The sequence below is a fragment of the Phacochoerus africanus genome, chromosome 2 (genome assembly GCF_016906955.1).
Source record: "Phacochoerus africanus isolate WHEZ1 chromosome 2, ROS_Pafr_v1, whole genome shotgun sequence".
Taxonomy (NCBI): Eukaryota; Metazoa; Chordata; class Mammalia; order Artiodactyla; family Suidae; genus Phacochoerus; species Phacochoerus africanus.
Genome location: NC_062545.1, coordinates 241,244,122 through 241,256,959, shown reverse-complemented (window position 1 = coordinate 241,256,959; position 12,838 = coordinate 241,244,122). Strand labels below are relative to the sequence as shown.

At 46.8% G+C, this 12,838-nt stretch overlaps 1 protein-coding gene across 4 annotated transcripts in view; it reads right to left on the bottom strand.

Annotated features, from left to right (window-relative positions):
• Positions 1-10,272: 10,272 nt before the first annotated feature.
• Positions 10,273-12,838, bottom strand: part of CCDC180 (coiled-coil domain containing 180) — a 61,744-nt gene continuing 59,178 nt past the window's right edge. For 2 of the 4 annotated variants that reach the window (XM_047767979.1, XM_047767974.1), the window contains exons 36-38: positions 12,505-12,610; positions 11,569-11,704; positions 10,273-10,445 (exon numbers count right to left, since the gene is read on the bottom strand). In XM_047767979.1, coding sequence (XP_047623935.1) covers positions 10,314-10,445; positions 11,569-11,704; positions 12,505-12,610 — 374 coding nt within the window. In that variant the 3' untranslated portion in view covers positions 10,273-10,313. Of the gene's footprint in view, positions 10,446-11,568; positions 11,721-12,504; positions 12,611-12,838 lie in introns of all 4 variants that reach the window. The other 2 variants (XM_047767975.1, XM_047767977.1) reach the window with 2 other exon arrangements.

The window sequence follows — 12,838 nt, the reverse complement described above, 5'->3', positions numbered from 1 at the left end:
ACAGTTTAATGAATTTGACAAATGTATTCAATCATGTGTCCACCACCACAATTGAACCATTAAACTAATTCATTGTTTCAAAAAGATCCCTCGTGCCTCTTTACAGTTAATTCCCCCCTACCATCTCCAGCCCCCAGCAACCACTAATCTGATTTCCGTCACCATAGCTTTGCTTTTTTGAAAATGTCACATGGACAATGCGTGGTTCTTTGTGTCTGGCTTCTTTCCCTTAGCATAGTGCTTTTGAGAATCTCCAGGTTGTCACGTGTATCAGTAGTATATTCCTTTCCATTGCTGAGTAGTATGCCATCATATATATGGATATGTCATGATTTGTTTATCTATTCACATTTGATATACATTTGTGTTGTTTCCAGTTTGGGGCTATTCTGAAAAACTGCTATAACAATCACATGCAGGGCTTTGGTCATATGCTTTTCTTGCATAAAGACTTAGGAATAGAATTGGTAGTTGTAGGATAAGTATATGTCTGACTTTAGAAGAAACCGTCAAATTGTTCTCTAAAGTGACTGCATCATTTTGGATTCCCCTTCTTCTTTCTACCTTCTAGCAATGTGTGAGACTTGCAGTTGTTCCAAATCCCCTCCAATATTTGAAATTATCAGTCTTTTTAGTTTTAGCTATTCCAGTGGATGTATAAAGATATCACAATGAGATTCTAATTTGCATTCCACATACCTAACAACATTGAGCATTTTTTCAAGTGCTTATCGGCCCTTCACGTATGCTCTTGGTGAAGTGTCCATTCTGGAGGTAGATTTTTGGCTAAGACATCAGGAGGTTCTCAGACACAGCAAGAACAGGCTAGGAAGTTATTTTTATATTCTTTGGGAATGGTCCAAGGCCCAGGGAGTTCAAGAATCTAATTACACCCCCACACCCTGGATATAATTGGATTTCAGTGGAATTAAGGGACATCAGAGATGACATAAATTGGTTACTACTTAAATGCAATGGTTCTTACCATTTTGTAGGGAAGGAAGTTCAGAATATGAGAGAGCAACACACAGATACAAAATTTGGCATATGATTTCAAAGAGGGTTTTGGGGTCCATGAAGTCCCACTACAAACCCACGTTAAACACTTCCTTAGATGAAGGCATATGTTGTGGGGCTGTAAAGTAGAATTTTCAGAATGGAAATTGGGACATGGTTGCTCACTCCCCTTGATGCTAAGTGGTGCTTGCTGAACCAAGAAAAGGAAGAAAGGGCAGGCAGAGAGATTCAATTGAATCTCACCAGATGGATGTTTTGGTGTCTGCAATACAGCAAAAGAAAGAGACATCTTCATTGTCCCTCTCAGAACCTCTCTGACTTTACAGCTGCCATAGGGAGCTCTTCCATCCTTTGAAATTTAGAGGTGATTTTCAAAACCTCTGGTTGTCCTCATCTCACTTCCCATCTGAACTTGTCTGTTTCTTCTCTATACTGTCTCCAAAAAAAAAAAAAAAAGACAAACCAAAACTCTCATTTCTATCACTCTATGTACCACCAAATGAGGCCCAGGGACTTGGCTATGGCATTATCCAGTCTTACCTAATTCCCCTCCTCGGAAATCTTCCTTGAAGCCCCCACCTGAAAGTGATGCCTCCTGGAAGGAGCTGCTGGAGCCCCGTACTTGTCCCTCAGCGTGTTCACAGTGGAGGAGAATGTAGGATGATTCTGTGTCTCATCTCCCTTGTGAATAACTTGAAAAGACCAGATTTTACTCATCTTTTCTCCCTGAGTTATAGTAATAATAATTTTAACTCCTTCTTGAAGCTGAACAACATGTTCAGAGTTACGTATGTGAATGAAACACTGCCCCAAAGTCTTTTCTGCTTACATAAAAGGTTGGGGAAAATAGATCCATGACAAATGGAATCTTTGGCCAGGTCTACTTCTGGTTAATCATTAACTTCATGATCACTTCCTCTCCCATCAGCTATTGCCTCATGAACAAATGCAGAGAAATTTCTAGACAATTGCATTCGTTTTAACTGAGTAAGGAGAAACAAAACAAAAAACACAAGGGAGAGATTCCCAGAGCCCTGCTAAAATCCAGGCTCTGATAAAGCTAAGGATGTGCTGATCAAGCAAAACTCCCTAATCCGCCCACAAAGGCCTCCAAGGTGAGTCAGCTGAAAGAGGCTAATCCCCAGAAGGGACTGATCACTAAAGCTCTAGAGGCCACACAGGCACCAAACACTGGAAAACAGGGAATAATGAAAGCTGAAAGTCATATTGTGCAGAGAAAGGTCATAGACCTACAGGCTAGGGTCTTAGCTCTTTAAGAGATCACCTCTGCCCCTTCTGGAGATGTGGGTCATTCACACAGCCCAGCCTTGGACAAGGCCTGGATATAAGGATGATTCCAGGGATGCAGCTATTGCGTTGTCAGATGATTAGGGGCCCAGTTGTGGGGTACAGCGTGGAGGCAAGTAACTAATACTGTGAACAAGACAACCAAATACAATATTACTGATTTTATAATAGCCGATAAACTAGCTGGTACAAAAACTATACTGTACTAGATGCTAGAGGTGAGGAAGGGAGGAGGCAGTGAGAAGAAGCACATGTATCCACCCCATCTATCCATATCCACAATATATCCACCTTACATATATGATATGTGTATTGCATAGGAAGTGCTCAGCAAAGTTTGGCTGACCCTGAAATCAAAGAAGCAGAGAGTATTCAAAAAGTGTGGGTTTAGATTTAAAGTGTATGATTCAGGGAGGGCCACTTTCCCTGAGTTTGACTTTGGATAATTCATTTGGGGCTTGATCTTTTATTAAACTGGGGGCCCTTTGCTCTGCTCTAGCCTCAGATTCCCTTAAGTGGCAACATTAACCCAATAAATAGCAAAAGAGCCTTCCCTTGGGGTAGTTTGGTCAAGTCCCATTCATCAGTGGTTTTCCATGCAACAACATCTCCCCCAGAGGCACTGTGGACTTCCACAAGGTTATTTTTGGTTGCCACAATGATCAGGGGCACCTCTTGACATTTAGTGGGCCAGCTGGATGCTTGCTGTCCTGCCATGTAAGAACAGTCCCCCATGTCGGAGAAGATTCCCTACCCTTGCCCTCATCCTAAGCAGCATGTGAATGCCTTGCCAGTCACTCATGGAGAAGAAGAAGAAGAAGAAGAAAAAAAAAAACACCTCTGCTTTACATATAAACACAAATAACTTTGTCACTGTTTCACTATATAATTAATTTTCCAGGTTATTTTATCTATAAATTTCATTTGGGGAGAGTAAAAGAGGGGATTACAAAATATTTATTACGAAAGAGTCTGCAGAGTTGGGTGCTGCTTCTAGAAATCCCCCAGCAGCCAATCACACCCAAAGAGAAGCTGAACCAGATGTTCTTATTTACTGCAGCAGACACAGGGGCAGAGACATGTGTTTCTTAGAGGTCTGTATCACCCCACTACCAAATGACCTGATTTTCACTACCACTCACTACAAGTTGAGGAAATTAAAACCACTCTTTTGAGGGTTCTTTCTGGAGTTCACTTTCCCCAAAGTCAGATCTTGCCACCATACGCAGAGGAGACGGACTTCTTTCCAATTCTCTTCTCATCCATTCACACCTAGTCTTTTTCACTTAAAATGGAAACCCTTGGAGTGTTCCTGTGGCGCAGCAAGTTAAAGATCCAGCATCTTCACTGCAGCAGCTTGGGTCAGCGCTGTAGCATGGGTTTGATCCCTGGCCCAGGAACTTCCACACGCCTTGGTGGCAGCCAAAAAAAAGAAAAAAAAAAACCATTAAGAGAAACCCTTGCTCTCAGCAGCAATTTCCTTAAAACAGGATGTTTTATATTTGCAATTAGAAATTTATAATGTGGGGAGTAGCTATTGGCTAAGAAAGGAGCTAGCAAGCTGCTGTCCAGAGTAAGCCACTAGAGGAAATTTCCTCTAGCAACTTAATTTGAGAGCAGTACAATATATCAGCACTAACATGGCATTTCCTTCTCTTTGTGAAGTACATGTTGCTGAAAATGTTTTTGAAGGGTGAACTATAAACCACATGTAAATATCACGGGAATTATGGGAGTTCTATTTACAAAACGTATATATATATCCCTAATCATGGTGATGGCAGTGTTCAAGTACTTGGCACATATAGACTTGTAGTAAATATTTATTCAATGAATGTCAAGTCCATCCTTTTTCTACAACACCATGCCGCCTCTTTGTATACCTCAGGAATGAATATGACAAGCAGCCTGAGAGATAGTGACCCATGATCCTGATGCGACTTTCTGGAGCCAGGGTGGGAGATAAGGACCTTGCCAAATATTAGGCTGTGTATTCTGAGTGCTAATTGTCTGTCTCTTGCTTTTGATTGCTGAAAGGCCAGTACAGAGGTTGGCAGCCATTGTTTCAAACCCCATGAACTGATACAGCTTCCAGGCAATTTAAAGAGATAGTGCTTTTTTCCCCCCTGCTTTGGGAGCCAGATATTAGGAAAATCTTTGTCACTGGCTCACTGCAGAGACAACAGAACAGAAACGCCAGTGACCACACACTATAAAGAATACATGCTTTGCAAAAATTGTTTGTAAATACCACAAATGGTTAGCTCCAAATCTCAAAAAAATAAGAATCAGAAATCCGGAGAATTAGATTTCCAGTTACTACAACATAATACTTAAAATGTTTAGTTCTCAATAAAAAATACAAGACCTGCAGAGAAACAAGAAAAAAGAATTTAACAGAAACCATTCCTGAGAAACCTTAGACATTGGATTTGTTAGACAAAGATATTGAATCAACTGTCTTCAATATGTTCAATGACATAAAGGATGCCATGGACAAAGAACAAAAAGAAATCAGGAAAATGATATATGAACAAAGTGGGAATGTTAATAAAGAGAAATTTTTTTAAAAGGCCCAAAATAAAAATTTAAAAGTTACAATAACTGAAGTTAACAACTCACTGGGGAAGTTAAAGATGATCTGAGCAGGTGGAAGAAAGAATCAGTAAACTTGAAGATAAGATAATTAAAATTATTCAGTGCGAGGCGCAGAAAGAAAAAAGAATGAAGAAAAGTGAACAGAGCCTAAGGGACTTGTGGGACACCATTAAGTGGATAAACATACCTATTATTAGCATTTTGGAAGGAGAAGAGATAGAGAAAAGGGCAAAAAGAATATTTGAAAAATGGCTGAAATTTTTCCAAATTTGATGAAAGTAATGATTCTATAGATCCAAGAAGTTCAACGATCTCTAAGTAGAATAATTTTAAAGAGATCCACACCAAGACATATTACAATCAAACTGCCAAAGCCAAGCACAGAGAGACTCTTGAAATCAGGAGAAGTGATTCATCACATCCAAGTACCTCTCAGTAAGTTTAACAGCTGAAGTCTCATTAGAAATCATAAAGGCAGGGGGCAGTGGGATGACATATTTTAAATGTCAAAAGAAAAAAGAGAAAACTCAAGCAAGTATTCTCTATCTGGCAAGACTTTGTTTAAAAATAAAGGAGAAATTAAGACATTTCCAGAGGAAGCTCACTGCCAATAGATTTCCCCAAGAAATGCTAAAGGGAATCCTTCAGATAAAAATCAGAGGATACGACACAGCAACTTGAAGCCATATGAAAAAATAAAGATCACCAATAAAAGTAACTATAAAGGTTAATATGAAAGCTAGTATTATTGTACTTTTGGTTTATAACTCATTTCTTACATAATTTAAAATACAAACACAAAGTAATGATAAATCTATGTTAGTGGGCACATAACATAAAAGGTAAAATTTGTGACAACTGCATTAAGGGGTGGTGGGGGGAGAGAATGAGCAGTATAGCAGCAGAGTTTCTGTGCACTATTGAAGCTAAGTGGGAATCAAGGCAAATTAGATTATCATAAATTTAGAATGATCAGCCCTTGGAGCATCTCGAGGCTCTAGTTGTGGATGACATGATCACCCTGCCACACAGGGTCACATCTGAGGTCGCCTGCAGAGAGAGGTAGATGTAGTCATGCAAGGACTCTGTTGACCCAGCCCTGCATGCCCCTCTCTGCAGTCCACACTCTACCTCCACACCCAGAGGCCAGGTAGTCCCATGCCTGAGCACATCTACTAATGCTTCTTTATCTGCATGGCATGACTGTCATTCTTCCTGTTGACCTCCTACTCACTGGGCCAAGCCCAGTACAAATGTCAGTTCCTTTGGCAAACATCTGTGCCCTGTCCTGGGTGTGGATAGTCACTTCCTCCTCAAGGTTACTACCTTGGCTCAGGGTTAGTATGGACTGCCTTCCTCTAGCGTTCTTTTATATGAGAAAGATATAAATCTCTCTCCCTTGTTTATGCTACCATTATTTGGGTTTTCTACTGTATGTAGCCAAATCTAATCCTAACCAAAGTATGAGCTTGCCATGGAATCACTATGTAACTTTGGACAGACAGGCCTCTCCTCTGGCACATGTCCACTTGTCATAGTGGCAGAGGCAGGTGCGAAGGCAGCTTGTATGACTCTGTGATCTGGTTCTTTCGCCCAGCCAATATCCACACCCTCTTCTATTGGATTCAGTTTTTCTTTGGGGAACTGTCCCTTCCCCACCCTTGGTCCTAGTGGTTGAGTGAAACTGACACCACTTCCTGGGCCCAGTGGCGAACATATGACCCGGGCTCCAATAGCTGAAGGTGCACAGAGCTGGCTACGGGAGACCAAATTCATGCAGGGAGCCACTGATACATTGTACGCACACACACAGCAGCTTGAGAGCTCACGTGTACCCACCCTTACTGGGTCTCCAGCAGGACTCCCGTGTATGTCTGGCCATGGACATGAAGCTTGGCTGTCATGCATGGTGTCTCCCAGGGTCTGCCTGCATTAGGGAGGCTTCTGCACTCAGGCACACCAAAGCCACTCCATCCCACCACCTTGACCTTTGTGATGGAGCCTGACCTCATTGAGCATCTGCTTATGCAATTCCACATCTAACCTCTCATTGCACAATGGGGAGACTTAGGCCCAGAAAAATGCAGGGACTGGCTCTGGGCACAGGAGATGGGCAGAGTCCAGAGGATAAGAAAGCCTCTGGACCAGGCCTCAACCTCTCACCTGGGAGGTTCTTTGGAAATGAGAGTCCCTAAGATCCTAGGGGGGACCTTGCTTACCCCCCTCCATATAAGGTCATCTCCTCTCCACATGTGCAAAGGCCCTCACTCACACTGCCTTCTCAGTGGGGACCACACAGATGTGGCTGAGGAAGAGCAAACCCTGGGGAAGCTACAAGAGGGAGAGGAGAAGATGATGGGAGGAAGCCCTGTGGGGGCAGCCGTATCCATTTTCCTAACTACCTGCCCAGCAGGGGAATTGCTAAGGTCCCCAGGGCCTCAAGAGGACAGGGCTGGGGTCCGACAGCCCACCTCTGGGTACCTAGAACTAGGATGAGCCCTCAGCCCCTTGTGCAGACAGGGGCCACAGGAGAAGAGGCTTTGGGTTTTTCTGGTATAAGCCAGGGCACTTGAAATGGGTGACCCCAAGGGCTCCACACGCTTAGAGGGTCTCTGTTGGCCTTGGTTCTCCATCAATGGCACACTGTGCTCTGAGGCCTGGAAAAGTGCTTTCCACTCCCGGAGGTCTCCCAGAGAGAGGCTGGGGACTTGGGCAGATAAAGAATGTGCCAGAGCACCACAAACCACATCCAGTATCCAGGGAGAGACCTCTGGGTCCTCATGTGGAAACAGAGGGGGATCTCTGTCTGGCTGAGATGAGGATGCCTCCTGAGTGAAGAGGACACCCGGGGAAGGAGTGGGGGCAGAGAGAGGAGGCTTCTGAGGTCCCTTGCCCTGCCCTTAGAGCCTGCAGGTCCTGCTCTTTGCTCATCTGGGACTCTGGAGAGCTGCTGTCTTAAGATCGCACAAATAAAGGTGCCTGTTTTGTGGTGTTTCAGCCTGGGACTGCATTTAGCACCAGACACCAGGGCACAGGCAGCCTCCTGTCGGAGGTGCCCCCTGAGCTTTGGGGGAGAACTTGGAGCAGAAAGAGTTATGCAGAGGTCATTCTAGCTGTCCTCTGGCCCCAGAGCCAACGTGACCTCCTGTGACTAGCATTCACCTCCATGAAGATGACAGGTCAAAGTCAAGAACAGGGGCTCCCAAACCCTCCTATTTAATCATTGAGCAGCTCTGTGAGCTGACAAGTACTCTCCCCATGCCAGGTGCCCTGAGGGGCCATGGGGTGGTGCTGAAGGTGACTGATGGTCTCTGCCTCTCAGGAGCTCACTGTCTGGAGGGGAGATGGACAAAAAGCATGAAACCAACAATACGTGAAAGGATGAAAGGAGAGAGTGAGTGTTCCACCTACAATGAAGCAGGGTGATGTGAAGGAGGACGGAGGGCTCACTGGGGTGACATTTACTGGGACCAGAGGACAAGAGGGAGAAGACACCACGGGGGCAGAGATGGGCAGGCGGAAGTGAGTTTGGCCAGAGAGGGTCAGGGAGGTGGCCAGCGTGGCAGGAAGGAGCCTGGGGTGGGGACAGGGCGAGGGGAGATGGAGGGAATCAGATCCTGGGTCCCTGGACTGTGTTAGCCGCTGTTCTTCTGACAATAGTGCTCCAACATTTAGCACCTTAAACGTACAAATATTTAATGTCTCCCAATTTGTGTGGACCAGGAATCTGGTCACAGCTTAGCTGGGTTGCTCTGCTTCAGGGTATCTCACAGGCAGGTGCTGCGGCTTCAACTGGGCTCGACTTGGGGAGGATGTGCTCCCAAGTTCATTCACAGGCTGCAGGATTCTGTTTGGACTGCAGAGTCTGAGTTCCTTCCTATCTGCTGGCCTGGGCAGTCCCTTGGGGAGAGACCACCCCGCTGCCTGATGGCTTTTTCTGGCACCATGGGAGCTTCCTGTCTTGCAAGCTGGGGCAGGCGGCAATGTGGCAGTGCTAAAACTGGGCAACTCTCCACCTGTGAGGGCGGAGTCAGGCCAGGTGGGAGGCTGTTTCCCAGCCAGGTGGAGCCTGGTCACCCATAGCAGCAGCCGCCCCTCAAAGCCCTTTCAGTGGCTTTTCTCCTTCCAGGCTCCCTTTCCCCATGTCCTCACTCATGCTTCTCGAGATCTTCTCCAAAACAAACAACTTGCCCCCAAGTCCTTACCCACTTTTGAAGAACTCACACTCTGCTGAGGTTCTGCACTGGCTGTGTCACTTTGAGCAGATTGTCTCGACCTTTTGGATTTGAGCTTCCACACCTGTAAAATGCAGGCAAAACCTACCTTAGGAGATAAAGCACGAGGCAATGTCCAAACTCTGCAGGAGCAGCAGAAGCTCAGGAAGTGGAGGAAGGAATGTGAGTCACCTGTCCAAAGGCATAAGTGAGACCTGGCACAGCGAGGCCGTGTCACAATCAAAGAAGAGAAAGTCAATAAGGAAGACAGTGGGATGCAGGTTTCCGAAGAGAGTGATCTGAGTCACACGGGACTAAAGAGGCCCTTTGAAGATTTCTGCCAAAATGTTATTGGTGTTCAGACAAATTGCCAGATACCCACTCAAAACTGGATGAAGTCTTTGTTGGTGCTGGGAATCAATGCGTAGTTGCAATGAAAACCCACATTTGTTAAATGGGCAAATATTCTTTCCCATAAGGTTTTTTGTTGTTGTTTTATTTGTTGGGTTTTTTTGTTTTGTTTTTGCCTTTTCTAGGGCCGCTCCTGCGGCATATGGAGGTGCCCAGGCCAGGGGTCCAATCGGAGCTGTAGCCGCCGGCCTACGCCAGAGGCACAGCAACGTGGGATCCAAGGCACATCTGCGACCTACACCACAGCTCACGGCAATGCTGGATCCTTAAACCACTGAGCAAGGCCAGGGATCGAACCCGCAACCTCACGGTTCCTAGTCGGATTCATTAACCACTGTGCCACAATGGGAACTCCTCCCATACGTTTTAATTATTTCATTTTCCAAGATGAATTGCCCAGCATGCCTCTCGGGAATTATTTCTTCTGAAGAACTGGTCTCTATTCTAAGTTACTTGCTCCTCTTATCTGCCACCCTAGCTGTCCGTGTAGAACTCCCCCTTTCACCTCTGTCTTCCTCAGAAGTGATCTCCATATGGGCAGGGACCATACCATGTTCTGGTCACTGTGAAGCTACAGCACTGGGCATAGAGCAGAGATGGATGGATGGATGGATGGATGGATGGATGGCTGGCTGGCTGGCTGGAAGGAATGGTGGACTGATGGATGGATGGAGGGGTAGGTGGATTGATGGATGGATGGAGAGATGGACAGACAGATGAGGAGTCCACACAAAATAAACCTTTATTTTGGGTGGGTTGAGAGTGTCACAAGTACAGGTCCTGGATGGTGTGCACGGAGCGCTTCCAGTTGTCCTTCCAGCGCTGAGCTTCCCTCACTTGCAGTGTGTTGTCCTCCTGGATCTTCTTCAGCTCCTTTTCAAATGAAGCTAAATATTTCTGGGAGCAAGCAGCGGGAAGAGGCCACATGAGGAAGGGCTTCTGGACTCTGTGCCCTAGAGGAATGCTGTAACCTGCTGGCGGGGAGCTTAGAACCCCTTCAGGCACTGGCAAAGAGCTCTACAAGTCATTTCTCAAGGACTTTGCCCAGTAACCCACCAGGCAGGACCAGTTGTTTTCCCCATTTACAGATAGGGAAGCTGAGACTCACAGCCTTGCTGGGGGTCATCCAGCTGGAAAGAGGCTGAGCAGGGACCCGAACCCTGGTCTATCTGATTCTGGAATCTGCCCTCCTTTGTTAACTACACTTTGTCCCACACTGTAGCCTCCGTGAAGACCAGGAGTCTGGCTTCCCTGAGAGGCTGAATCCTCCAGGCCTTGAGCCCTTTGAAGTCAACAACAGAGTTGTCCCTTCTACCTGGGACTTAGCATGATGGCCAGGGAAGGGCCTGCTTGGGCACTGAGGGATCTCCAAGTACTGTGGTCATCAGCATGTCTCTGGGCAGGACGAGGTTTCTCTCTGGGGTACCAGGACCAAAGGTCCACACATCCTCAGAGCTGAGAGGTCCCTTAGGTGGTCTCTGGGTACAGTCTCCTCTTTAGGGGGCCCATGTCTTTAAACTTCAATGTTCTCAGCAGTAACATGGGGACAATTCTACCTTCCTCGTGGGGTTGTTACAGGATCTGATGAGAACAGAAGCTGCAGCAGGTGCTCAGTACCTGTCCCTTATTCCACCCACTGCTCCCATGGCCTCCAGGCCTCTGACTATTTTGTTCCGTCACCCTGTCTCAACTGCTCCTCGGAAAGCTTTCCTCCCCCCACAACCCCACCAGTCTGGGTGTGGAATCTCTAGCTGGGATCCCGTGGAACTGGAGCTCCCGCCGTCAGACCCACGTTATCACTGGAACTGGTCGTGCCCTGGGGCTCACGTTCTGGTGCCTGAGAACACGGGCTGTCCCAGGTGCTGGTTCTGCCCTGGGACACCCTGACGTGTGCCACCTGCTCCATGGACCAAAGGTCAGGGAAGCTAGTGATGGCAAGCTCCCTCCTTCCCAAGGCGACCACACTGAGCTGCCCTGTGCTCCTTGGGGTGTGCCCACCCCACCCTGTCTCTCCACTCACCAGGTAGACAGCATCTCGGGCTTCCACAGACGCCAGGTGGCCCAGGGTTGTCTTGGCGGTGGTGATGGATGATGTTTTCCGGAGGAGAATCTTGTTTTGGATGGTGACTTCAGTGGGTTTGAGTCCTGGCCACTTCCTACAAACAAACATGACTGAAAAATCTTATGGGCTTATCTTCATTATTCACAGTGTACCCCCCCCCCCACCACCCTTGGTGAAAAAGGTTAGAATTTCTTTAAAAAAATGATCATGCTTTAAATGTCTTAATTTAAAGAAAGCATTTAACCGAGCATTTAACATTAAGCTTCTTCAAGTCCTTTCTTGTATTTTCATACAGTTTAAATCCATGTGTACAGACAGTCTTGGGTTCTGCGTGGGGAAGGGGAATCTCACACCTCTAGGTGTTCCTCTGTCCTGGGCATCAATTTCCTCATCAGTTGGCAGCCAGGTGGCAGTCACCTGTTCCTGGCCCGCTCTTCCTGCTGTGCTACTGAAGGCACCACTGACAACTTAGCTGGGCAAACTGCTGCCTTCCTTCTTCTAGAGTCACATTCTTGGGACAGAGAGCACCAAACACTTTGAGAGCTCTTGTCACTCATGACTGATGGCTGTAATGAGACTGTGTCCCACACAGGGACAGGCCTCCCTTTCTTTGGGAGCCCCTTCGTGGGTCCTAATCCAAGAACGAATAGCTGCCGAGCTCTTCGTATATGCTGGGGCCCTCTGAGTACAATCTCATTGAACTTTCTCTTCATAATACCATGTAAGGCAGGCTGCCATGCCCATTTCGCAGATGAGGAAACTGAGGCTTAGGGCATCATGCCTTTCCAAGGTTACCAGGTCTGACTGACTTCAGAGCTCATATCCCTAATCACTCCAGGGCTCGCCCCCAGCAAATTCAGCCATTCCTGGTACTCCTCCAAGCTCAGCGTTCACCTGCTCCCCCGTTCAATCAGCGGCTTCTCACTCTCTTCCTCCAGGGAGAGCCCGGCGAGTTTCCTCCGAATTAGGATTGATGTTTTCTGTTTGGGGGGCTCCATCTCTGGCAGGCAAGAAACAGGTTACTGATGGCGGCTGCACCCACAGTCTCTGGTCAAGGGGACCCCAAGAGAAATGCGGGCTTGTTCCCCTCTTCCCCACCTGGAGTCTCAGGCAGGGGGCCGAGCCCCATCCCCCAGAGAAGCCAAATGCATCAGATTCACAGGCAGGGCTGTGGAGGTGGCGGGGAGATTAAAGCTGGAAGAGGCGAGGTGTGTTTTGGGCACAGTTC